At 43.7% G+C, this 25878-nt stretch overlaps 1 protein-coding gene across 6 annotated transcripts in view; it reads left to right on the top strand.

The window, feature by feature from the left end:
- The window catches only part of PTPRT (protein tyrosine phosphatase, receptor type T), a 1156023-nt gene that overhangs the window by 988544 nt on the left and 141601 nt on the right, over positions 1–25878 (top strand). For 4 of the 6 annotated variants that reach the window (XM_018057887.1, XM_005688694.3, XM_018057888.1 and 1 more), the window contains one exon: positions 1260–1289. The exons of the other annotated variants lie outside the window; for them this stretch is intronic. In XM_018057887.1, coding sequence (XP_017913376.1) covers positions 1260–1289 — 30 coding nt within the window. The remainder of the gene's footprint in view (positions 1–1259; positions 1290–25878) is intronic. 6 annotated transcript variants of the gene reach the window in all.

Genomic DNA, 25878 nt, shown 5'->3' with positions numbered 1-25878 from the left:
TTTATGAAATAGATTAAAATGGAGAAGCTCTGCCTTTGGTGGCTGGCAGAGGGCCAGCAGCCCTACCTGTTCAGTAACCTCACATGCTCCCTCATTACAGTGAGTCTGCAGAATCCTGAAAATGCATTGTTTGAAAATTCGTGATTTAGTTCAACTCACCTAAGAATCAGGTAATAAAAGGAAGGCGCAGAGAGTTTATTCAAGTTGTAGTCTGTTCAGACTGATGTTTGCAAGTCTTCTCTTTTAGCGCAGTGCTCTTTCATGATGAAATCTGAGTGCTCTTCCAGTTTTCTACCAATAATGTAACAAAGGACTTCCCAAAATTTAGTGGCTTAAAAAAACAAGCCATGAAATTTAGTGATTTTTCTCATAAATCCGTACTTTGGCTAGGGTTTGCAGGGGATGACTTGTTCCTGTTCTATGATATCCAGGGTCTTAGTTGGTTGAATCCAGTTGGCTGGGGGTTGGCTGGAAGCCTCTCTCTGTTCATACAGTCTTAGGGCTTCTGCGTGTGGTTTCTCCACCTGGCCTCTTCTGACCACAGCAAGCTTGGGACACTTAGCCTTTTTACATGGAGGCTCAGGCCTCCCAAGTGAAAGTTCCAAAGACTCAGACAGAGCCACAAAGCTTCTATTTGTCCTGTGCTAGAAAGTCCCAGAATGTAACTCCTCCTACATTCTGTTGGTCACCTCAGGCCAACCCTGATTCCGTGTGGAAGGCACTGCACTTGGACATGAGTGTTGGGAAGTTTGGATCACTGGGCAGCCATCTTGGATGCTGCCTACACACTTTCCTTGCTTTTGGTGTGATCGTATGCATAGATTCTGATGTGGTTTAACCTTAACAGAGAAGTCATTATTTTTTTCCTTAGGTCTTAGGAGCACTGTCATAAACTAGTTCTAGAAGGCCACAGAAATCTGACTTAAGACCAAAACATCACAATTACCAGGAAACTAGTTTTAGTAACCATAAGAATTTTCAAACCATTAAAATGGCCAAATGCGATCTGGCTTCCTCCGCATGGATAGTGAGTTTCTCCATCACAGGAGAGGTCTCCTTCATTTCTTCTGCCACTGCAAGGGTCTGATTCTCAAGGACGCCGACGAGTTGAGAAACTTGCGTCTCCTTGAGCTTAGGGAGGAATACTATGTGCATTTCTAAGAACCAAGATTTCTTAAAAATCTAATTCTTGTTTGTTTGTCTTTTCTTTTCCCCCACTTTTGGACATTTCCTTCATCTGACTGCCCATCAATATATAGAAGAAATGCTTATTCCTACTCCTATTACTTGTAAGTATCTACCTGGGGTGACTTTGCTTTGTGCCCTGTAAGGCAACCTGTAGCATGCATTTCCTGCACCAACCAAGTGTCTGTTGGTTTCTCATACTCACTTCTGTCTAAGTCGTCTGTAGCCGCAGCGTTTTGATTTTGCCTCGATGTTTTCCATTTGAAAATGCACTGTCACTGTTCATGTCTGTTCTGTTTCTTCCATCTTGGATCCCGCCCCCCACCCGCCCTTTCTGTTTTTGGAGCCGTGAAGGGCTGTTTCTCCTTTGTCAGTATAATTCTCTAGTTAGAAATCCTCCAGTTCCAACAAGAGGAAAACCTGATCCTCCTGTAGGATTTGCACGCACATAAAACAGAACCACTGATCTCAGCAACTTCAAAGCCCATTTATGTCTGCTTGGGAAACGTATAGCCCTAAGGGCTGAAAGATTAGAAAGAAATTCATTGGCTATTTCCACTATTTCAGGAAGTCTACAGGGAATCGTGGCTTTATCTAGAACCAGCTTCACAGGTGACAGAAACATCCAAGGTCTTTCTTTGGGGCTAGAATTCTCTCAGTCTAGTGTTTATCATCAGTTACATCATGTTGTCAGTGCATTTTGCTGGTAGTTATAGATGGTTGATTGTCTATAACAATTTTATTTTTATGGTTTTTCTTATTACTCAACCAGACATTTTCACAACGTGAGGGTAAAGGAGAAAAATTCCATAAATAGATCCTTGGTGATGAAGAGTTAGAAGACCACTGAATTAGTCTCACATTTCTAATAGGCATTTTCCATATTTGAAAATTCAGGTCCAGAGAAGTATGTAAAGTACATGAAATCACGCCTCCAGTCATCAAGAGAGAGGGATTAAAACTCAGAATGTCTCGCTCCTTGTAAAGTGTATTTTCCATCGTTCCATGTCTTGCTCCACCTCTGGCAAGCCCAGCCTTGTGAGAGAGACCATATCTGTTAGTGATCATCTGCTGAAGCCTTCACAGATGAGGAGGGAGCCAGCCTCCCCATCTCTCTGCTCAGTATTTGGGTCCCTGGTCAATAGGTCCATGCAGTGAGCAGATGAGATTCTGGGATCACCACCCTGATGTTATATAGGAACCAATGAACCCCAGCCACCAGCACCAAAAGTACCAGACAGCCTGCTTCCTTTGTTCATTCATTCATTTGAGAAACATGCATTGAACATGCACGTTATGACCCAGACACTGTGGATGGAGAGATGGATGGCCAGGACTTTGAACCCTACCCTCCTGTACAAACCTATTAGAGAGACTAGCCCAACATTAAATACTTGAAAGCTCAGCTGAGAGGTAACTGCAGGTATATGTACTGTGGTATGGGGACACTTAGTTGTGTGACTGATTTTTTTAGTGGGCAGGGGATAGATATCAGTGCTTTTAGAGATGGGTTTATCTAGGGCTGAAAAACTAAGAATTCCGAGCAGGGAAAGCAGTATGTGCAAAGACACAGAGGTATGAGACAGTATGGGGTATTGTTGCCATCGCAGAAGACGTCAGAGTTCTGGGTTCAAGTTACGTCTCTGTCACTCACCAGTTACCCTTTAGCAAGTTTTCTGAACTTTTTCAGCCTCTTTCCTCTCAACTCTAAAATAGGGATAATAGTGCCTAGCTTGTAGGGAATGAGGAATTTTGTAAAGCGCCTTGCAAATAAATTGGCACTCCTGCAATGTAAGTTTTCTTTTGTTTCCCCTTTCAGAAACCATAAGGAGTCAGGGCTGAAGTGGTGGCCCCTGATGGTGCCTCTGGTCTTCTAGAGACTCTTGCAGGATCAGTGTGCTTACATTAGGTATGGGCAGGCAATGCCTTCTGGGCGACTTGCCCTCTCAGTCTGTTAGCCAATGTACATAGCACTGTCTGGAGGCCCACTTCGTACCATTCTCTGTGCTGGGCCCTGCGATGAAATCAAACACGAATGGTATGGAGGTATACAAGAAGACACACAAGTACTTGTACTTCAGGTTGCAGTGATAAGCAAGGGTCTTTGAATTAGTGCAGACTTGGAGTTCTCAGTGACAGATCCTAGGGTGTGACACTCATGCCAGCTCAGGAATGCTGCTGCTGCTGCTCAGTCGCGTCAGTCGTGTCCGACTCTGTGCGACCCCAGAGACAACAGCCCACCAGGCTCCCCGTCCCTGGGGTTCCCCAGGCAAGAACACTGGAGTGGGTTGCCATTTCCTCCTCCAATACATGAAAGTAAAAAGTCAAAGTGAAGTTGCTTAGTCGTGTCCGACTCTTTGCGACCCCGTGGACTGCGCCTACCAGGCTCCTCCCTCCATGGGATTTCCCAGGCAAGAGTAGGGCATAATTAAAGATTCAGAGGAGGAGGAGAACTGGCAAAGCAGACAGAAAGGTAAGAGGAGAACCATGGAGAACCAAGTGAAGTCCACTGCAGAAGGAAGACTTGACAGTAGAAGGGGCTGCAGAGAGATGGAAGTGGAGGGCTCGCGCATGGTCCTCGACCAGCAGAAGTCACTTGTGCAGGTCCTGGGGTAGCCTTGAGGGAAGAAGCCAGCCTGCCTAGGGCCGATGAGGAGGATAACTTCTTAACCGCTGGGCCCTGAAAGAGAGGAGAAGCATGAGACCGGCCAGTTGAAGGGCCAGAAAGTCCTGGAATGTATATGTAGAGGAGCCTGTGCAGAATGGAGTGGCTGAAGATGCTGGAGGAGGGGTGCCCAGAGAAAAGGAGGATCTGGAGGCTAAGTGGCGACAGGGAGCCGAGGAGGGTGTGTGTGACCGGTCTTGTGAAACCAAAGGATTGAGGGATGCATGTAGATGGTGAAGGGTGAACAGAACAGAAATGATGGACCCCCGTGGTCTCCAGATTCAAGATTCCATTCGGCCACGTCTTAGGCAGAGACCCTGCATGGGTGCTTTAAACCGTCTCTGTTCAAATTGTGGGCCACAGACCTGCGGCACTGACATCGCGCAAGAGCTTGTTAGAAACACAGCACCCGGGACTTCCTGGCAGCCAGCGATGGGGACTCCTCACTCCCAAAGAAGGATGCACAGGTTCCATCCCCAGTCAGGGAACTAAGGTCCCACACGGTGCAGCCTAAAACAAACAAGCGAAAAACGAAATGCAGCGCTTACGTTCCCAGCTCAGGTCTTCTGAACTAGGACCTGCATTGCGACATGATCCCCAGTTCATTCATGTGCACCTTTAAGTTTGAGAAGCACTGCCTTACCCAGTCTCAGTTGTCTCATCTATTAAACAGGAAAAATAATACCCTCCTCGCAGAGCTTATGGAGTCACCCCATCCCTCTAAAAGCCTCGAAATCATCCACTGAAAGAGAAAGCCTCCGACATACTTTGGCTCAACAGTGAAACTCATATTCAATCCCCAAGTTTTTGTGGAGTTCCCACTTACATGTCAGGCACTGATCAAAGTTCTGGGATATGAGTTAGCTCAACAAACAAAAGTCCCTGCCCACATGAAGAGTTTTAGGTGGGGGGAGACAGAGAAAAAACACCATATATAAGAAAAGCAGTGTAGGTGTTATGTGATGGCCAAGAGAGGTAAGGCGAAAAACAGATAAACTGTAGAAAGAGAATGTAAAGTGTGGCGGAGAGGAACAGAGGAACGTGTTTTCAAAGCCAAGAGGCCCTCAATGTCTCTCCCACATTGAAAGGTCCCATACACAGGATCAAGGGTTCATAAACTTTTTCAATAAGGAATCGGTAGTAAATATTTTTGGCTTTATGGACTCTCTGTTGCATCTGCTCAACTCTGATGCTGTAAGCACGAATGTGTTCCAATAAAATTTTAATTAGAAGATTCAGAGGGTGGGCCAGATTTGTCCTGAGGGCCATAGTCTTCCTATCCCTGCTTTTGAGATAGAGAGAGAATGTAGTTCAAGATTCATCCTGTTTTATGAGCTTCTATGATGTACACTGGTGGCTCAGACAGTAAAGAATCCATCTGCAATGCAGGAGACCCAGATTCGATCCCTGGGTCGAGAAGATCTCCTAGAGAAGAGTGGGGGTCCCACTCCAGTATTCTTGCCTGGAGAATTCCATAGACAGGGAAACCTGGTAGGCTACAGTCCATGGGGTTGCAAAGAGTTGGACACTACTGAGCAACTAACACACGCGCGCACACACGCACACACGCACACACACACACATACATAATGTGTTGCACCCTTGCATGGCAGCTGGACCAGCCTAGAAGGAGGCTGGTGGCTATGTTGTTGTTTGTTGTTTTCTGGCTGGTGTGATGTGTGTGGTTCATGTAATGCTCAGGGAAAGCCTGTGAGGTATAGTTAATATGTTGAGTCTGTTTAGATATTGAGACTGAGGTTTGAGGACTTGTGTATACACACAGCCAGGATGTGGCAGAGCTTGGGTTTGAATCCAGGAGCCCATACCCCCAAGCCCTGCCCATCCTTCTCATTTAAGACTTCAGGGCGCCTGCCTGGACTGTGTGCTTGGAGGGCCCTTGGCCAGGCTGTGGGAGGGCCAGGATTTGAATGCAGGTTTTTCTGCCTGTACATCTTCGGTTCTATGCGGGGACAGCAGTGCCTTGCTCAGGACAAGTGGCAGCTGTTCCTGGCTGGCAAGGAGGCCCTTGAGGCAATCCTGTCTTTGCTGTCCAGGGGACTTGCCGTGTGGTCAGAGCTGAGGGTGCTGGGCTGCCAGATCAGTGGTAGTTGAGGGGTTAGAGGAAGAGGTAACCAAAAGGAAGTTAATGTCCCAGGTAAACAGAGCTATAGATAGAAGGCACTTTGGGATCTAGGGGCAAAAGAATCTAGAGTGGAGTCCTTCATTGTCTGGTACACATTTTAAAAACAAAAATAATGTGGGTTTTGGTGTCAGACTTAGATCACAATTTAGGTCTGCCTCTTCTGTCCAGTTGTTCAGACCTTGAGCTGTCACGGAACCACCGAGCCTCAGTTTCTTCATCTGCAAAATGGTAATAGCAACTTGCCAGCATTTTCATGAGGCATAACGAACAAGCGTTATCTGTAGAATGACTGGCACAAAGTAGGTATTTTATAAAGAGCGACTGTTATTCCTCACATCCTGAGCTAACAGAACTGCTTCTCTCAAATTCCTTTTTGTCTTTCTGTTGTAACACAGCAACCAACAACTTCAGCATCTGCTTTTTAAAACGATACTAAGAGTCAGCATGTGTTCACGGGTTAATTTACCTCAAGGCATGTGATGGGCACAGTAATTGTTTTGAACAGAGACGTTTTAGTGTGGTCGTTGTTGAAAAGGCACTAAGGTGTTTACCAGCCGTTCTGACAGAGAGCACTCAACTGTTTCACTTCGCCTTGTTTGGGTATCACAGAGGAGGGTACCGCCTGTGTTGGTCTCTGTGTGCAGACACTCTGGAATGCTTGGACTTTTCACGTCCTTTCGCTTTCTCCCCATTCCAGCATGTGTATTTATTTATTTATTTTGATTGGGCTGTAATGTTATACAACAACGTGAATCAGCTCAAAGTGTACATGTATCTTCTCCCTCTTGAGCCTCCCTCCCACCCACACCCATCCCAACCACCTAGGTCATCACAGAACGCAGAGCTGAGCTCTCTGTGCTATACAGTAGGTTCCCACTTTAAATCCTACATTTTTTCTTCAAGGTCCAGATCAAATATCAGCTCTCAGAGGAAGATGTCTCTGATTCTTTCTACCTACAGGAATGTCCCTTTTCTCCACCTCTGACTGCGTTATCATGGGCAGGAGCAAATGTGTCTTAAGGATGTTTCTTTTTCATTAGCATGTTCCCCATGGTGCCCTGACACTCACAGTGAACCCCAGTAAATGTTTGTGGAATGAACGAGATGAGATTAAAAGACATAACAGCTAAAGTCAACAGGGAGATGATCTGTTCTTAAACAAACAAACCAAAAAAGGTAACGGTTTTTAGCTGACTCCAGACCCCGTCTATTTCTTGCTTCTGTGGCTTTAAGGCAACTTTTTAAAGTCTGTTTCCTAATTTATAAAGTGGGAATTAACAATGCATTCCTTAAAACTTATTTACAAATCAGAAACAGACTCACAGACTTAGAGAATGAACTTATGGTTACCAGAGGGGAAGAGAGGGGGTTTGTCAGAGAGTTTGGGATTGACATGTACACATTGCCATATGTAAAATGGATAACCAGCAAGGACCCTCTGTGTAGCACAGGAAACTCTGCTCGGTATTCCATAACAACCTAATTGGGAAAATAATTTGAAAAAAGAATAGGTACATATATAACTGAATCACTTTGTTGTACACCGGAAACTAACACAACATTGTTAATCAGCTGTATTCCTATATAAAAATAACACTTTTTAAAAAATGCTTTCCTTACAGAAATCTTGCAAGGATTCAGTGAGACATTGTTTGGAAAATGCCTCGCCTTTAGTAGGCTTTCAGCCAAAATAAGAAACTGTCTCCTTTTTCTGAAATGCATACACCTTTTCACACCAGAGGCTGTTGCAAATCAAATATCATTGCCTCAATACATTTAAAGAGGAATTTGAAATGATGATATCAAGAGGTACTCAAAAAGTATTCTATGTAATTCGTCAGTCACTTCAAATAAAAATGAAGAAAAATAGGAATAGAAGAAAACCATTTAAAGATGATAAGTATCAATTACCGAAAGCTGACAGCAAACATGTTGACAGTGAAAATAGACGGTGTTACCGTGAAGGCGAGTCAGAGCTGTCTGCCGTGCTACAGTTCTTCAGCCAAGGGAAGGCCTTGGTGAGAATTCTGACTCCTGGGCCCCACCGCCAACCTACTCAGTTCCTTTGAAAGTGGGAACTGGGAATCTGTGTTTTACACACAACTCAGATTAATATTTTGCATGCTGACTCTCCTGATCCTCACATCACCCTGATATCTTTGCTCAGGGTCCCACCTTTGCAGCTGCAGTCCCCTTTTCCTGGAATACCTACCCCTCCTCCATGCCTGGGAAATTCTAGTATCATTATCTGCTTTTAATTTTATTGAAATGTAGTTGATGTACAATGTTATGATTTCTTCTGTACAGCAAATATATGTGTGTGTGTGTGTATATATGTATATTCTTCTTCATTATGGCTTATCACAGGATAGTGAATATAGTTCCCTGTAGAATCTCATTGTTTACTCATCTTATGTATAATGCTCTGCCTCTGTGAATCCCAAACTCCCAGTCCGTCCCCTCCCAGCCACCCTCACCATGGCAACCGCAAGGCTGTTCTGTGTGTCTGTGAGTCTCTTTTGGTTTCATAGATATGTTGATTTGTATCATAGTTTACATTCCACATGTAAGTGATACCATACGGTATTTGCCTTTCTCTTTCTGACGTCCTTTGCTTAGTGTGATCATCTCTAGGTCTATCCCCGTAGCTGCATAGAGCATCATTTCCTTCTTTTGCTGGCTGAGTAATATTCCTCTGCATATATGCACCAGTCTTCCTCTTTATCCATCCATCTGTTGATGGACATTTAGGTGTGTTTCCAGGTCATTTAGGTGTGTTTCCAGGTCATGGCCCTTGTAGTGCTGCCGTGAGCATAGCAATGCATGTATCTTTTCGAATTATAGTTTTCTCTAGGTATATGCCTGGGAATGGAATTACTGGATCATATGGCAACTTTGTTTTTTGAGGAACCTCCATAGTGGCTGCATTAGTGTCTTTAAAAAGGGGAAATTATTCTCTTTTTCAGGTGGCCCTCCTCAACTCCCGCAGACCAGTCCTAGGCTCATTCATAACTTGGCTGTGTACTCACCTTTCATTTATTCACCCATTGACTCTCCTCCATGAACCGTTCTCGGATTATACTGCCCTGGGTGTATTTGCCTGTCTTTCTCTTTGTCACTCTGTTGATATGGGAATGAACACTCACAGGTGGGTGTATGTGTGAGGTGGATAACCCGCATTTTGTTTCATCTCTCATTGACTTAGAGTATTCCATTCTTATCCATTTCCAGTTATTTTGGCATACGGTGATGGTAGGGCTTTCAGATCATCTATTTTGTAATTTTTTATTGGTTTTAGTCTAGAAAGGTACTTGCATGTCGCAATTATAAATGCATAAAATTAACCAGTGATGTTGCAACAAGACAGATATTAATGCACCGGGCTAGATTGTGTGTACAGATAGAGTGGGGTAAGGATTGCAACTCAATGGAGGCTTTATTGTTTACTCTATTGAATTAGAGTCTAAACACATCCATCATGAATACCAAACATAGCAAATCTGTAAGTCAGAGCCTCTGTCTCCTTAATCAGGGGAAATACAAATGAGTGTTTCTCTTCACAGGTGGCAAAAGATGTTTATACTTGTGTCAAATTTAAACTTTAAACTTTGAAACCAACCAAGTATCAGTGATGCCTTGAGACTTAGAAAGGTGTGTGATTCTACATGTTACTATTCCGTAAACACATTTGAACTTTATAAAGAAGGTAAAAGAGTGGGGGATTCTCTGGTGATGGAGAGGAGTGACCTAGTGAAAGAGGGATGGAAAGAGAAGTTTCTGTGGACACTGTTGTGATTGCTGCTCAGATCCACCTCCAAGGATGGACTTACCCTGCAGGTGCTACAGCTGCTGTCGATAGACAGTTCTTGGCTAACTGCCCTCTTTTGGATAACTTGGTCTTCAGAACTGCCTCATCCAAGGTCCTTCAATAACTGGTCAATAGCTGACTTTTACAGGATGTAAAAATCAGTCCAGTATCAGAGTTGCCTACGGGGTTGGCTTAAAATAAACCCTCACTGCAGCTACATCACCATTCAGATTCCCCTCTGCCCACTTTTTCCCCTCTCCTCCCCTCTCCTCCCCTGTCTACCCCTCCCCTCCCCTACCTTTCTTGCCTTCCCTTCTCCTTCCCTCCTTTCCCCCTGCCCTCCCCTACCCTCTCTTCTCCTCCCCCAGATGTTCACCCCCTCCCCCAAAGAAGCTCCTTCTAATATATCTCCTACATGCCAGTCTCTGAAAGTCAAATTTCCAAGAGCCCAACCTATGACACCTGCATTCAGTTTGGTCACTCTCCACTGACAAGTAGATTTAAATATATATATATATGGCCACCTACCACTTGAACATGCATACTTCGTTGTCTGTGGACACTGTTTACAAACTGATTGGGTTACCACTTTTGTTAACCACTGATAAGTAAACTCTAAGAAGTCCTTCCTTAGGCAGTCAGTCATTCATCAGCATTTGCTTCTCACCTGTGCCTGTGCTGGGCAGGAGGACTGTGGGCATCTTCCTATACTGCTTCTGCCTCGGGAAGCTCATAGTGTAGCCCAGAAGAGTGTAGTAAGATCCTGTTTCTGAATCAGCCAGAAGAGAGAATCAGGGTCAGGTAAAGAGAACTATGAGAAACGCTGGGCTGGAAGAAGCACAAGCTGGAATCAAGATTGCCGGGAGAAATATCAATAACCTTAGATATGCGGATGACACCACCCTTATGGCAGAAAGTGAAGAGGAACTAAAAAGCCTCTTGATGAAAGTGAAAGAGGAGAGGGAAAAAGTTGGCTTAAAGCTCAACATTCAGAAAATGAAGATCATGGCATCTGGTCCCATCACTTCATGGGAAATAGATGGGGAAACAGTGGAAACAATGTCAGACTTTATTTTGGGGGGCTCCAAAATCACTGCAGATGGTGACTGCAGCCATGAAATTAAAAGATGCTTACTCCTTGGAAGGAAAGTTATGACCAACCTAGATAGCATATTCAAAAGCAGAGACATTACTTTGCCAACAAAGGTCCGTCTAGTCAAGGCTATGGTTTTTCCAGTGGTCATGTATGGATGTGAGAGTTGGACTGTGAAGAAAGCTGAGTGCCGAAGAATTGATGCTTTTGAACTGTGGTGTTGGAGAAGACTCTTGAGAGTCCCTTGGACTGCAAGGAGATCCAACCAGTCCATTCTGAAGGAGATCAGTCCTGAGTGTTCATTAGAAGGACTGATGCTAAAGCTGAAACTCCAGTACTTTGGCCACCTCATGTGAAGAGTTGACTCATTGGAAAAGACTCTGATGCTGGGAGGGATTGGGGGCAGGAGGAGGAGGGGACGACCTAGGATGAGATGGCTGGATGGCATCACCGACTCGATGGACATGAGTCTGAGTGAACTCTGGAAGTTGGTGATGGACAGGGAGGCCTGGCGTGCTGCGATTCATGGGGTCACAAAGAGTCGGACACGACTGAGCGACTGAACTGAACTGAACTGAAAGAGAAGTGCCCAGCCATGGTGCCCCCTTAACAATGTGTCACCAGGGCAGGAACGGGTTTCAGTTCTGAAAGCACTTACCTTCAGCAAATATCCCCAAACTGAGAACAACTCTTGCTGCTTGGGCTGTAGCAAAGATAAGATCCTGAGATGCACAAAGTGGAAAATGCCTTTCTAAGTGTTTCAGCAAAGTGCTTTTAATGGAAGGAAGCACTTTAGTTAAGCTTCGCAATGTCGATGATGATGCTAATGACTGCATCTTGTGTGAGTATACAGCTTTATCTCTTCCAAAGTGCTTTCCCACTTATTACCTAGTTGTCTCTTTGGGCTTGGAGGTACTTAGCAAGATATTATTAGACGGGTTTCTGTGCTTTGTAGGAAAAAACCCTGGGCATTCTGGCTCCAGTTTCAGTTAAGTGACTTCATTCCATCTCAACCTCAGTTTCTCATCTGTAAAATGGAAGTAATAAAACCTATGTTTCATAACAGCTGTGATGTTTAAGTGGCATTCTTTTCATTCACGAACATTTACTGAGCAATTCCTTTGTACTAAGCACTGAGCTAGGTGTAAATAAGTATTTTGAAAGAAATGGCTTCCCTGGTGGCTCAGACAGTAAAGAATGTCTGTAATGCAGGAAACCAGGGTTCAATCCCTGGGTTAGGAAGATCCCCGGGAGAAGGGAATGGCTACCCACTATAGTATTCTTGCCTGCAGAATTCCATGGACGGTGGAGCCTGGCAGGCTACAGTCCATGGGGTCACAGAGTCAGACACGACTGAGCAACTAATACTTTCACTTGAAAGGAATACCCTTCTCTCAAGGAGCTTAAAACATGACTTGGACATGTTAATAGTTACAAAATAATATTGTAAATACATGAAAGAGCAACAGTGAAACATGACAAAGGAAGGAAGTGTCTGATTTCTGCTTTGAGGAAAGATGTCATGGGCTAAAGGGCCAAATAGGATGCTTGGTATAGAACAGAGGCAAGATGTTTTGCTGAAGAAATAGCACATTCTTCCACTGTTTTCCTTTGCTCATTATCTTGGAATACACACATACACACACAACTTTTATAACCAGGTAGGTGACATGCTGGGAAAAGCTTGGACAGGGAAAAAAAAAAAGAGGAAGAAAGGGCTGGAGTAGGAAGGAGAAAGTTTGGATCCTAGTTCCACTGCTTAGTAGCTATGAGTTCTAAGCACTTAGAGCCTCAGTTTCTCGTCTGTAAAATGGAAATGATAGTGCTGAAGTCATGGGGTCATCTTAACAAATTAAATGATAGAAAGTACATCCTTTTTGGTTTCTGTTTCAATTGCATTTCGTTAGATTGTTGTCATTTATCAAATGGTAGAGCTAAGCTAGAACAGCAGTTGCAGTGTGTCAGGAATGGGGGAAGATAATGTTTTATTAACTTCAAGCATAAGTTACATGAAAGAAGAATTTGCCAGATAGAATGAAGGTAGGGCAGTTGTAGATGGTGATTCTTTTTTTTTTTTTAATTTTTTTATTTTTTTTTAAATTTTAAAATCTTTAATTCTTACATGCGTTCCCAAACATGAACCCCCCTCCCACCTCCCTCCCCACAACATCTCTCTGGGTCATCCCCATGCACCTGCCCCAAGCAAGCTGCACCCTACGTCAGACATGGACTGGCGATTCAATTCTTACATGACAGTATACATGTTAGAATTCCCATTCTCCCAAATCATCCCACCCTCTCCCTCTCCCTCTGAGTCCAAAAGTCCGTTATACACATCTGTGTCTTTTTTCCTGTCTTGCATACAGGGTCGTCATTGCCATCTTCCTAAATTCCATATATATGTGTTAGTATACTGTATTGGTGTTTTTCTTTCTGGCTTACTTCACTCTGTATAATTGGCTCCAGTTTCATCCATCTCATCAGAACTGATTCAAATGAATTCTTTTTAACGGCTGAGTAATACTCCATTGTGTATATGTACCACAGCTTTCTTATCCATTCATCTGCTGATGGACATCTAGGTTGTTTCCATGTCCTGGCTATTATAAACAGTGCTGCGATGAACATTGGGGTACATGTGTCTCTTTCAATTCTGGTTTCCTCCGTGTGTATGCCCAGAAGTGGGATTGCTGGGTCATAAGGTAGTTCTATTTGCAATTTTTTAAGGAATCTCCACACTGTTCTCCATAGTGGCTGTACTAGTTTGCATTCCCACCAACAGTGTAGGAGGGTTCCCTTTTCTCCACACCCTCTCCAGCATTTATTGCTTGCAGATTTTTGGATCGCAGCCATTCTGACTGGTGTGAAGTGGTACCTCATTGTGGTTTTGATTTGCATTTCTCTAATAATGATTGATGTTGAGCATCTTTTCATGTGTTTGTTAGCCATCCGTATGTCTTCTTTGGAGAAATGTCTATTTAGTTCTTTGGCCCATTTTTTGATTGGGTCGTTTATTTTTCTGGAATTGAGCTGCAGAAGTTGCTTGTATATTTTTGAGATTAGTTGTTTGTCAGTTGTTTCATTTGCTATTATTTTCTCCCATTCAGAAGGCTGTCTTTTCACCTTGCTTATATTTTCCTTTGTTGTACAGAAGCTTTTAATTTTAATTAGATCCCATTTGTTTATTTTTGCTTTTATTTCCAGAATTCTGGGAGGTGGATCATAGAGGATCCTGCTGTGATTTATGTCTGAGAGTGTTTTGCCTATGTTCTCCTCTAGGAGTTTTATAGTTTCTGATCTTACATTTAGATCTTTAATCCATTTTGAGTTTATTTTTGTGTGCGGTGTTAGAAAGTGATCTAGTTTCATTCTTTTACAAGTGGTTGACCAGTTTTCCCAGCACCACTTGTTAAAGAGATTGTCTTTACTCCATTGTATATTCTTGCCTCCTTTGTCAAAGATAAGGTGTCCATATGTGTGTGGATTTATCTCTGGGCTTTCTATTTTGTTCCATTGATCTATATGTCTGATGGTGATTCTTAAACTTCCAAAACTTCTCCTCCGAGCAATCGGATAGGACACACCCCCTTCCTGGTTTCTGTCTCTGCTGATTTCAGTGAGAGCTCAGAGTCAATGAATGATTGTGGCAAATCCCACAAAGGTAGACAATGTCATTTGAGCACAAGAAGATTTCATGGACCAGAAGGCAGAGAAAAGGCTGGGTTTAAAAGTAGAAGGGCTTCCGTATTTCTGAATATAGGGGCAGGGGGACAGGTTTGTCCTGTGTGGTGTGGCTGTGAAAACCTGCCTTAAATGAGGCATGGTTCTCCGAACGTGGAAGGGGCTATCCTACTCGGGGCAGTGTCGGGAATGTTGCCTCTTTCCTGGGAACAGGGCTCAGATGAATTGGTGTGTGTTTCGAAAGAACAGCCACACGAGGGGACCACAGCCACAACCTAAAAAGAAAGATTAGAGAACTGATTCCACTGTTCTCGGGTGGGGCCTAGGCATTTTAAGGTTCTCCAGGTTCTTCTGATCTAAAACCTTTGTTGAGAACCACTCGTGGGAGAGTTTGAGAAGCCAGGATCGTGGAATATAGGCATTTCTTGATCTGGCCACCTAACCCAGAACCTCCGATTAAAATTTAGCCCTGCAAGATTATCAAACAGATACAGCTTTGGTTAAAATGTTGGAACATGAGTGTGGAGGGCAGGGTCCATAGATGGCTATTTGATAGCACCATTTCCTTTCTATAGGTATTGAGGTAGACAGTCCTTATGCTGTTCATAATTGTGTATAGACCATTTAATGAATGGCGAAACACCTCAGGCACATTTAAAAATAGTATTTAATATCTCTTAGCAATTACTCCTCATAGTGGTGTTGGTGGAATAAAGACCCCTCAGCCACGATCAATCTCCTAAGAAATATTTGTTCATAAGCATTATTAACAATGAAACCTTCATTAATGAAACCTCAAGAAGCTCAATACTTCTTATGGAATCTTTCTTATCAGAATAAAAGAGTGTTGGATGAGCTTCTTTCTGAAACAATCTTATTGTTTCTTGGTTTAAGTTTTTATTGTAAATAGTTGATTTACAAGGTTCTGTTAGTTTCAGGTGTAGAGCAAAGTGATTTGGTTATACATATATAAATATATATCCTTTTTTTCACATTCTCTTCCATTATAGGTTATTACAAGATATTGAATATAGTTCCTTGTGCTGTACAGTGGGTCCTTGTTGGTTATCTATTTTATATACAATAGTGTGTATATTTTAATCCCAAACTCCTGCTTTATCCTTCCTCCTGTTTGGTAACTTTAAGTTTGTTTTCTGTGTCTGTGAGTCTGTTTCATGTTTTATAAGTAAGTTCATTTCTGGAACAATTTTTCCTTCCAGTGGCTTAGAACCACTGTGCAGAACATTCTGAAAAAGTGGGCATACTACAGCCACTCATGTTTTTTAAGAGGAAATATTGAAAGATTAATCTGACCAATACCCTGTTTTTACTGGGAGGATTTTGTTTCTGTAAAGAGTGAAAATATGGTTTTATTAAGGTTATCAGCCAAATTGAGCCTCAGGATTAAAGAAGGCTTGTTTTGTTTTGGAAAACCGCTTGGCAACAATACGCTTTCCTAGAAATGGAGAAAAGCCAAGAATGCCTATACTTTATTTGACTTTGTTTTTGCTTCCCTGTGCCATTTATTATTTGGACATCTACTGATGAGAGCGAGAACTTCTGGTGAAAAATCTAAGTTTAGATATGGTTGATGTGGGATTTCATACATTCTTTTATACAATAAACCTACCGTGAAAATGTAGGATCTAAGGTTTTTCCAGGAGATCCATGGCTGATGCAAAGTGTATCCATCCACTGTATTGCCAGGCAGGTGTCCTCCAGCCATCCAGTCTGGGGACAGTTTACTGAATAAATCTTGCTTCTGTAATCTCATCTCCCACTCCTTAAGGATTTTAAACAGCCTTAGCTCTGAAGAGTGAAGAGAATAGTACTTGAAACTAAGGAGCAGCATTGTATTAAAAGAACATGGGTTCCATTTGCATTGGAACCCTGGACTCCCTACTGTCTAACCTAACTTCTCCAAGCCTCTGTTTCCACATCTTATAAAAGGGGAATAGTAAGACCAAATTTGGAGGGTTTCTGTGAGAATTTATCAGGATTACACTTGCAGCATCTGTTCTGTGTCTAGTACATTAGAAGGTGCTCAGCGCATTGTAGTTATTGTTATTTGTGTGTTTTGTTTTATATTAATGTGTCCACTCATGTTGTGCAGTGTATAAAGTACTTTCCTATAGATATCTCTTGAGATTGTTTTTTTTAGTCTCTTCAGTGAGGAAGTATCATTTTAAGTGTAAGGAAATGAAGGCTCACCATAGTGACCAGGGCACAGACTATAGGAAGAAAGAAATCTCTGAAACAGAGAGTTGCCAGTCACTAGTGCTGTGATCTTATCATGGGTTGGGAAGTGGGTATGACAATAATTCTGAAGAATTTATATGGCAGCAAAACTGATAAGAGTTACACCCTCTCACACCAGGTAGGATAAGCGATGAGTAAGTCAGTCATCATTTATCCCATCAAAGCTGGTCCCTACCTGAAAGTTTATAACACATTGTTCTAAATTGTAATGAGGTTGGGGGACATCCCTTTCAATACACTCACTGCATAAAAGGGACAAGAATCAAACAGGAACAAGATTGATCATCTGTTTACAATTTTATGACGTTTTATAATCTGCTTTGGAGAAATACAGACAGAGATTAAAGAGGGATAGGATTAGGATTGCTTTATGATTTTTTAAAAATAGGTCTCTTGAGTCCCATTTCTAAGAGCAAACTTTTGTCTCTTAAGATGGTCTTGTTTAGAGTGTCTTATAAATAGGGCTGTGCCATGGAGGGGATTTTATTCACATTCAGCTCTGCCAGACATAGAGAAATAATTTTATTTAAAAATGTACCCAGACGATTATGATAGTTAACATGACAACAGGTGTCACGTTTCATTTTCTGAACAGTTAAGGTTTGAAGGCTTTCTCCCCTCCCTTCTTTCTTTAAGAATAAATGTACAATAGCATTTTAGAATCAGCTTGTTTGTGTCTGTAAGAAATCCTGATGGGTTTTGATTGGGCTTGCATTGAATCTGTAGATCAGTCTGGTAAGATCTGTCATCTTAACAATATTGAGTCGTCTGGCCCAGGAACATGGTGTCTATTCATTTGCATGGGTCTACTTCAGTGTCTGTAATCACCCTCTTACAGATTTTGGCATGCAGGCCCCATGCATATTTTGGTGGACATATACCTGAATGTTCCGTGTGTGTGTGTGTGCAGTTATAAATGGTACTGTTCTTTTTATTTCACATTCTAACTGGTCATTGTTAAGTATAAATTAGACTGACTTTTGTATATAAAAAATAAATGTACATGGAAACAAACCAAAAAAAGAAAAGAGAGGTCTTGGGTGGAGAAATAGTAACTTACTTTACATACACAAGGCCATTGCATGAAAAGATGGAGGAGGCTAACCCAGACCAGGTACTTAGCAAAGTGTTAGTTCCCATCTGTCTTGCCTTCTTATGTTCTGTGTTGCTCAAAAAAAGCCAGGCAGTATTAAGAGGATTTTGGAGCTTGAAACTGTGTTAATAGTTAAGACCTTATAATTTAGTTCTAAGCAGACCTGGGTTTGGGTCTTGCTCTGCCATATACAAGCTGTGTAGTTCTGAGCACGTTTCTCACCCTTTCTGGTCTTCCTTTTCCTACACTGTAATATGGGGCTGATACAAGAAAGGTGGTAACCTGACCAGGGCTCAGTGCCTGGCACCTAGCAAATGCTCCATGAGCTTTAGCTATTCTCCTTACTTTGGTTGTTAAGTTCCCGGAGGAAGATGCTGGAGGAGTGTAAAGAACTTCCTAACAATGCTTTTCCCACAGAACCAGTTGAATGTGAGGTAGTGAGGCTCCCATCACCAGACAATGGACCACCCCCTCTGTAGGATGCCACAGGGGAAGTCAGGCTTCCGCTCCTGAGAGCTTTTCCCTTTGTTGAGGGACTTCTTTACCATCATCACCCTCCACCGTCACTCATGGTAGCATTAGAAGCAAGTGGTAGCCATTCCAGGTCTCCCTGGAGTCATGTAAGACGGGGGTCCCCAGCCTCCAGGAGCTAATGCCTGATGATCTGAGGTGAAGCTGATGTACTAATAATATAAATAAAGTGCAGAATAAATGTAATGCACTTAAATCATCCCGAAACCATCTCCTCTCATCCATGGAAAAATTATCTTCCACGAAACTGGTCCCTGGTGCCAAAAAGGTTGGGGACCACTGCCCTAAGACTCTTGGCCCGCAGACACAAAGAGCTTGGAGCGGTAGACAGGAATGGTACCTGGGAAAAAGGCAAACACAGACCGCACGTATCTTTCCATCAGCTGCAGTTTATGACTGCACGTTAAACTCCATTGCTTTCTTTCGGCGGCTGGTGTTGAGACCCGTCATCTCCAGCCTGGTGCCATCCATTCTGGCTTTCCCCAGGAGCACAGACAGACCAGCCGCCTTTCTAGTGTACACTAATTAATTTATCTCATGCTTGTGATTTTACGGCGCATAAGTGCTGGAGCATTTCTGTTTATTCTTCTCCCCGCAAAGCACCTCACATTGCATAAAGACCATGAATCTCCATGGCAAACGCCGGCTGTTTGGGGCTCAGGAACAGCCCACCGGCTGCCTGTCATCTTGCCGGCACTGCCTCTTACAGCCGCAGGAACAGCTCCATTCATTTATCCTTAATGACATTTTGACGTTTCAATCAGTTCATCAGATGTTCCTTGCGCAAGGCTTCTCCCACACGGCCAGGCCAGGGTGCTCGGCCACTCTTAATGCATAATGCATGAGGCTGGTGCGCTGCTCAGTGAAGTGGACTTCTGATGGACCAATACATCTGCTGTGCACAAACTGTGTGTTCCTAACAGCCCTGGCTCCCCAGGTGACCCACACCACTGCTTCCAGAGCCATTTTCTCTATGTTTCCAGCTGGCTGAGCTCGGAGAAAGCTGGTCAGCTCAAGGAAGGATGTGCTGGTTCAGAAACATACCAGCACCAGTGCTGTTGGCTGTGGGGGGAGCAAGAGTGTGCCAAAGCCCTGCCTCACTCGAGGATTTAGAGTAGCTTAGATTCCACTGATTCAGGTGGAAGACACACCTATGACATCTAGCATCTGAAGCTAACATCTTGAATTTCATTAAACTGGTGCTACTTAAAAATAATGATCATAAAGACATTCTCATAACAGTAATGGATATCAAAGAAGAAAGGAAAATTATCCTTAATACCTTCAATCTAACACATCAGCTTAGACATACTTTCTCATAGTCATAATCACAGTGTAGATACAGTTTTATTTTCCAGTTTTTTTTTAACTTAATGTAATCCAGTTAGCACTTTCCTATGTGGTGACATAGTTATCGTGTTTAATGGCGCTCCATCATTTTAATAGCTGCATAATATTCCATGCAGGGATGCACCATAATTCCCTGAATGGGCCCCCTATTGTTAGACATTTATGAGGCTGTAAGTGATCATTTTCTGTCCAAGAGAAGAATCTGAGGAGGCTGTGAAAGAGAGCAGGACTCTTCAGACTGAAGAAATGAGGGTCAGATCCCACCTGGTCCCTTTACCTGTTTTAGGAGTTTAGGATTAACTCCGTGAGCCTCAGATTCCTCATCTCTGAAACAGAAGAAATAATCACCACTTTGTAGTGTTACTATATGTGAGGATTACAGGAGGTTTCAAGGTACCTAGCACATGGTGTGAGTGAAGTGAAGTGAAGTCACTCAGTCGTGTCCGACTCTTTGCGACCCCATAGACTGTAGCCTGCCAAACTCCTCCACCCATGGGATTTTCCAGGCAAGAATATTGGAGTGGGTTGCCATTTCCTTCTCCACGGGATCTTCCCGACCCAGGGATCGAACCCTGCTCTCCTGCACCACAGGCGGATTCTTTACTGTCTGAGCCACCGGAGAAGCCCTCGCAGTAGCACCTGCTGCTGCTGCTGCTGCTGAGGCGCTTCAGTCGTGTCCGACTCTGTGCGATCCCAGAGACGGCAGCCCACCAGGCTCCCCGACCCTGGGATTCTCCAGGCAAGAATATTAGAGTGGGTTGCCATTTCCTTCTCCAATGTATGAAAATGAAAAGTGAAAATGAAGTCGCTCAGTCGTGCCCGACTCTTAGCGACCCCTTGGACTGCAGCCCACCAGGCTTCTCCGTCCATGGAATTTTCCAGGCAAGAGTGCTGGAGTGGGGTGCCATTGCCTTCTCTGGTAGCACATGCTAGTACTGACTAAATGTGAAGCTATTATGTCCATAGCTGTTCGTTCACCAGGGGATTTCAATCGGGGTCAGGGCAGGTCGGCCTACCCTACACTCCCCTCCCCCCAGGGACACTGGGCAATGTCTAAACGTATTTTTTTAACTTTTTATTTTGTATTGGATATAGCTGATTAACATGGTGTGATAGTTTCAGGTGGGAAGCAAAGGGATTCAGCGACGCATATACATGTATCCATTCTCCCCAAACCCCCCTCCCCATCAGGGCTGCCACCTAACGTTGAGCAGAGTTCCATGTGCTAGACCGTTTACATATAGCAATGTGTGCCTGCCCATCCCAAACTCCCTAACTATTCCTTTCCCCTGTCCTTCTCCCTGGCAACTGGAAGCTCTTTCTCTAAGTCTCTCTCTCTGTTTTGTCAGTTTATTTGTATCATTTCTTTTTAGATTCCACATGTAATATATGTCATATGATATTTCTCCTCCTCTGTTTGACTGACTTCAGTCAGTATGACAATCTCTAGGTCCATGTTGCTGCAAATGGTGTTCTTTCTTTCTTTTTAATGTTCCTGAGTAATATTCCACCGTGTGTCTGTATCACATTTTCTTCTTTATCCATTCCTCTTTCAATGGACATTTTGGTCGCTTCTACGTCTTGGGTACTGTACACAGTGCCGTAATGAACATTGGGGTGTATATATCCGTTCAGATCATGTTTTTGTCTGGATATATGCCCAGGAGTAGGATTGCAGGGTCATATGGTAGCTGTACTTTTAGTTTTTTAAGGAACCTCCACACTGTTCTCCATAGTGGCTGTACCGTTTAACATTCCCACCAACAGTGTAGGAGGTAAACACGTTTGATTGTCACACCTGGGGGTGGGAGAAGCTACTAGAATCTCTTGGGTGGAAGCTAAGGATGCAACTGGATATCTGCAGTGTATAGCACAGCCCCCTCCACAAAGCATCATCCTGCCCAGAAGTCAGCATGCATGGTTGAGAACCAACCCCCAGCATCCATCATTTTCCAGTATTATCTACATAATATATTTTCCTTTTTTACTAGTATTTTATTGGGATAAAATCCCAGGAAAATGGGAATGCTCAGCTAAAGGGTATGTTATGCTTATTGGCAGTTTTAGGAGACCTGGGATGGGGGTGGGTGATGGAAAGAAGGTTTCAGGTGACTGATGGTGAAAAGACAGCCAGGAAAGGGCATGTGTTCCCCCAGTGGGCAGGAGATGACACCCACAGACACATAGTTCTCCAAGATGGTCCCAGCATCTCCTAGGAAGGTGGAAATGCACATTTTCAGGCCTTACCTCATACTCACCAAATCAGAAACCCCAAGAGTAGAGCCCAACCATCCCTGTATTAACATGCTTCCGAGGTGATTCTAATGCACTCTCAGGTTTGTGAGTCACCGCCATGCACCACTTGTAGCAAAAGGCCAACTTATAGAAGAGCAAGTAGATCCCTGGGTCAGGAAGGTCCCCTGGAAAAGGGAGTGGCCACCCACTCCCGTATTCCTGCCTGGGGAACACCGTGGACACGGGAGCCTGGCTGCGTACGGTCCATGGGATTGCATAGAGTCAGATACCGCTGAGTGAGTAACACTTTCACTTCAAGGAAGAAGGAATGCAGATGGCCGTTATGAAGAAGGAGGAGAAAAGGAACCAGCATTTGCTGAGTGTCTGTTACAGGTCAAGACTATGCTTAGGAATTAACACATTATTTGTAATCATCCTAGAAACTCAGTGAACTGGAGCTTATCAAAAATCTTCCTACACGAGTCTCACGGAGATGAAGACACAGTCATGATCTGGTTCGAGCCAATCTAACCTGGGGCCAAAGTGCATGGTATTTCCACAGCACCAAGAATAGAGGGGGTGTTCACCTAGCCCAGGGGTTTGGAGCTCAGTGACCTGAGACCATTCCGGAAGTTCCCACTATCTGAGCCATAGATCCTGTCCTCAACTTTCCTTCAAAGCATTGATTTCCTTCCCATTGCTTGCTGCTGCTGCTGCTAAGTCGCTTCAGTCATGTCCGACTCTGTGCGACCCCATAGACGGCAGCCCCCCAGGCTCCCATTGCTTAGTATTTAACAAGCACTTATATGGATCTTCTTTGGTAGGTGACAGATCCTATTGTAAGGACTTTAATATTTGTAAGTCAGCATCTATTGCAAATGGTTGTTGTGAGAATTCACTGTATTATTCCTATTTACCAGACAAGGAAACTTGAGTTACAAAGAGGCTAAGTCATTGTCCAAGGCCACATAGCCAGTCAGTGGTGGAGCCAGCATTGGACCCATGTGGTTTGGCTTCAGAGCTTGGAGATGCTGTTCCCACTAGGCTCTGCTTCAGGATCTGAGGGGTAGGGTGCCCAGATGCCCAACAAGAGGAGAGCCTTGCATCTGTCTTAGGCCTTCTGCTGTGCTGGTTCCCTTTCCAGCTCCAAGGGATGGTCAGATTGGGCCTGACTGTGTCCTCAATAGAAAGAGAGCCCATCCAGGGGAAGACGGAGAGGCAGATGCAGGCTGGTGAGAGAAGCAGGGGCAGACGGGTGGAGGCACAGACACCGAGAGCAAGAGAGATGGAGGTGGCAGTGGTGCCCAAGGTCCCTTGACCCTTTGAACTGTGGTAGTATGTGCTACTGTTGCTATGGTAACTTTGCCACTCTGGCAGAAGCATGGAGAAGCCCCAGGCAAGGATGGTGAGAGTAGGAAAGAAAGAAAGACAGCCCTAAGTTGTACCAAACTCTTGCAATCCCATGAACTGTAGCCTGCCAGGATCCTCTGTCCATAGGATTCTCCAGGCAAGAATGCTGGAGTAGGTTGCCATTTCCTTCTCCAGGGGAACTTCCCAACCCAGGAACTGAACCCAAGTCTCCCACATTGCAGGCAGATGCTTTACCAACTGAGCGATGATGGGATTAGGAGAGGGAGGACCCACCAGTTATTTTTCCAGGTTTGGTACCCAGCAGAGGTAATGAGCAGACAGAATGTGTAGGGCCTCAAGGATGTGAGTGGGTATGAAAGTGAGCTTTCTGGCTGCATATATGTGCTTATCCATGTCAATGTGTGTTTGCCTGGAGAGGAGAGGAGCTGGCTGGTAAAGCTTGGGTACAAGGATATACACGCATGGGTCCTTAGCTGAGTGAGACATAGCAAGGAATCTTAGAGGATTCAGGAGCCTGACTGCCTGAGTTTAAATCCCAGCTCCATTTCTTAAAGCCTGGATGGCTTTGGGGGAGTTACTTCAACTCTGCCTCACCCTTTCATCTGTAAAATGGAATTAGTAATACTATTAATCTTCCAGAGTTATTAGGAGAATTAAAGAAGTTAATTATGTTTGTAATAGCCTTAAATAATGCCTAGAAAGTGAGCCAATGCGGGTTGTGAAAGAATTCACAGGTTTTTGTTCACTTTCCAAGAGAGGAAAAGGATCAGTCACACAGAGCTGAATGACTGAGTTTCAAAGGGCATGGTGTAGAAAAGAGGGGGTGGTCCATAGTTGTATCTGGGCTGACCGTTCTTCAATAGGATGTGGTTTTTCTGAGAATCTAATTTCTTCAGTTATTTTGCAGTCCTCGGGTGTCTGAAAGAGACTTGATAGTGGACCTTGAGAGGCACTGCTCTATTTTGAACAATGTTAGATGGGTTTGCAGAAAGAAATAAGTGCTAATTGTATGTTCATTAAATAAATACAGTAAACTTAGGATTTATCATTTCCTGGTTAGTATATTCATTTCCTGGGAGTGCCATAATAAGGTACCACAGACTGGGTGGCTTAAAACAACAAAATGTATTCTCTCACAGATCTGGAGGCTGGAAGTCCAAAATCAAGGAGTCTGTGGGGTCATGCTCCCCTCGAGATTCTGAGTAGATACTTTCTTGCCGCTTCCTCATTTCCGACGGAGGCTATAAACTCTTCAGCGTCCCTCGACTTGCAGTCGCCTCGCTCCATTCTCTGCCTCTGGCATTACATGGCCCCCTCCTTGTGTATCTCTAGCTAAATTCCTCTCCTTGTAAGAACAGTAGTCATACTGTATTAGAGCCACCTTAACTGGTTTACATCTGTAAGGAGCCTATTTCCAAGCCTGCATTGGCCACCAATTTTTCTTGTAGAAAACTTGAGATTAATTGTAAGTATTCTCATTTTTCTTGTATTATAGATATTTTAGTAGGATTTGGGGAGAAGTTTTAGAAACTACCATCTCATTAAGGAAATACTTCATTATTTTAACTTGAGGTTGCTGAGAATGGATATGAATGAACAAAACAAATGATACTAAATTGACTTTTTTCCTGGTGTATTAGTAAAATATTTCTAAAGTTGTAAAATATCTAATTCTATAAAATGCAGTAAAATTTTTGAGATGATAAAAATAAAAAGACCCTATTTCCAAATAAGGTCACACTCACAGAATATGAAAGTCCTAACCTCTGGCATGGGGCTTCAGTATATCTCCTAGGGCAGCAGTTCCCAATATTTTTTGCACCAGGGAATGGTTTCATGGAAGACAGTTTGTCCAGGGATTCAGGTAGAGGGAATGGTTTGGGGAATGATTCAAGCACGTGGCTTTTATTGTGCACTTCATTTCTCTTACTATTACATCAGCCTCACCTCAGATCACCAGGCATTAGATCTGGGAGACTGGGGACCCTTGTTAGGGGAACACAATTTAACTGGAAACTGTCATTTTAAAAGCATCAGTTCTTGTAGTGGTTGTTAGATGCCAGTTCTCCCCACCCACCCCCGTAGTGACAACAGTACCAGAAAGCGGCAGTGGTGTATCCTTGGTAACTCACTGAGAGACCTGGAGACCTGGAGGTGGCATCCAGCTGTCATAACTCCTGGCCATGGTCCTTCTATGGGGTAGGGACTCTTCATTAATTCCGATCTGCTGGAGACCTTGTTCTCAAGAATAGGGATATCAAACTTCATTATGCATTAGGATTGCTTGGAGTGTATATTCCTCATCTAGAGTTTCTGATTCAGTTGGTCAGGGATGAGGCCAGAGAAATTGTATTTCTAGTATGTTCCCAGGTAGAGCTGATGCTGCTGGTCCGGAGACTACTTGGAAAACCACTGTTCCACATTGGTGGTGCTTAAGCTTGGTGGCACGTTACAACTACCTAGG

The sequence above is a fragment of the Capra hircus genome, chromosome 13 (genome assembly GCF_001704415.2).
Source record: "Capra hircus breed San Clemente chromosome 13, ASM170441v1, whole genome shotgun sequence".
Lineage (NCBI taxonomy): Eukaryota > Metazoa > Chordata > Mammalia > Artiodactyla > Bovidae > Capra > Capra hircus.
This window is presented reverse-complemented; position numbering and strand designations above follow the sequence as displayed.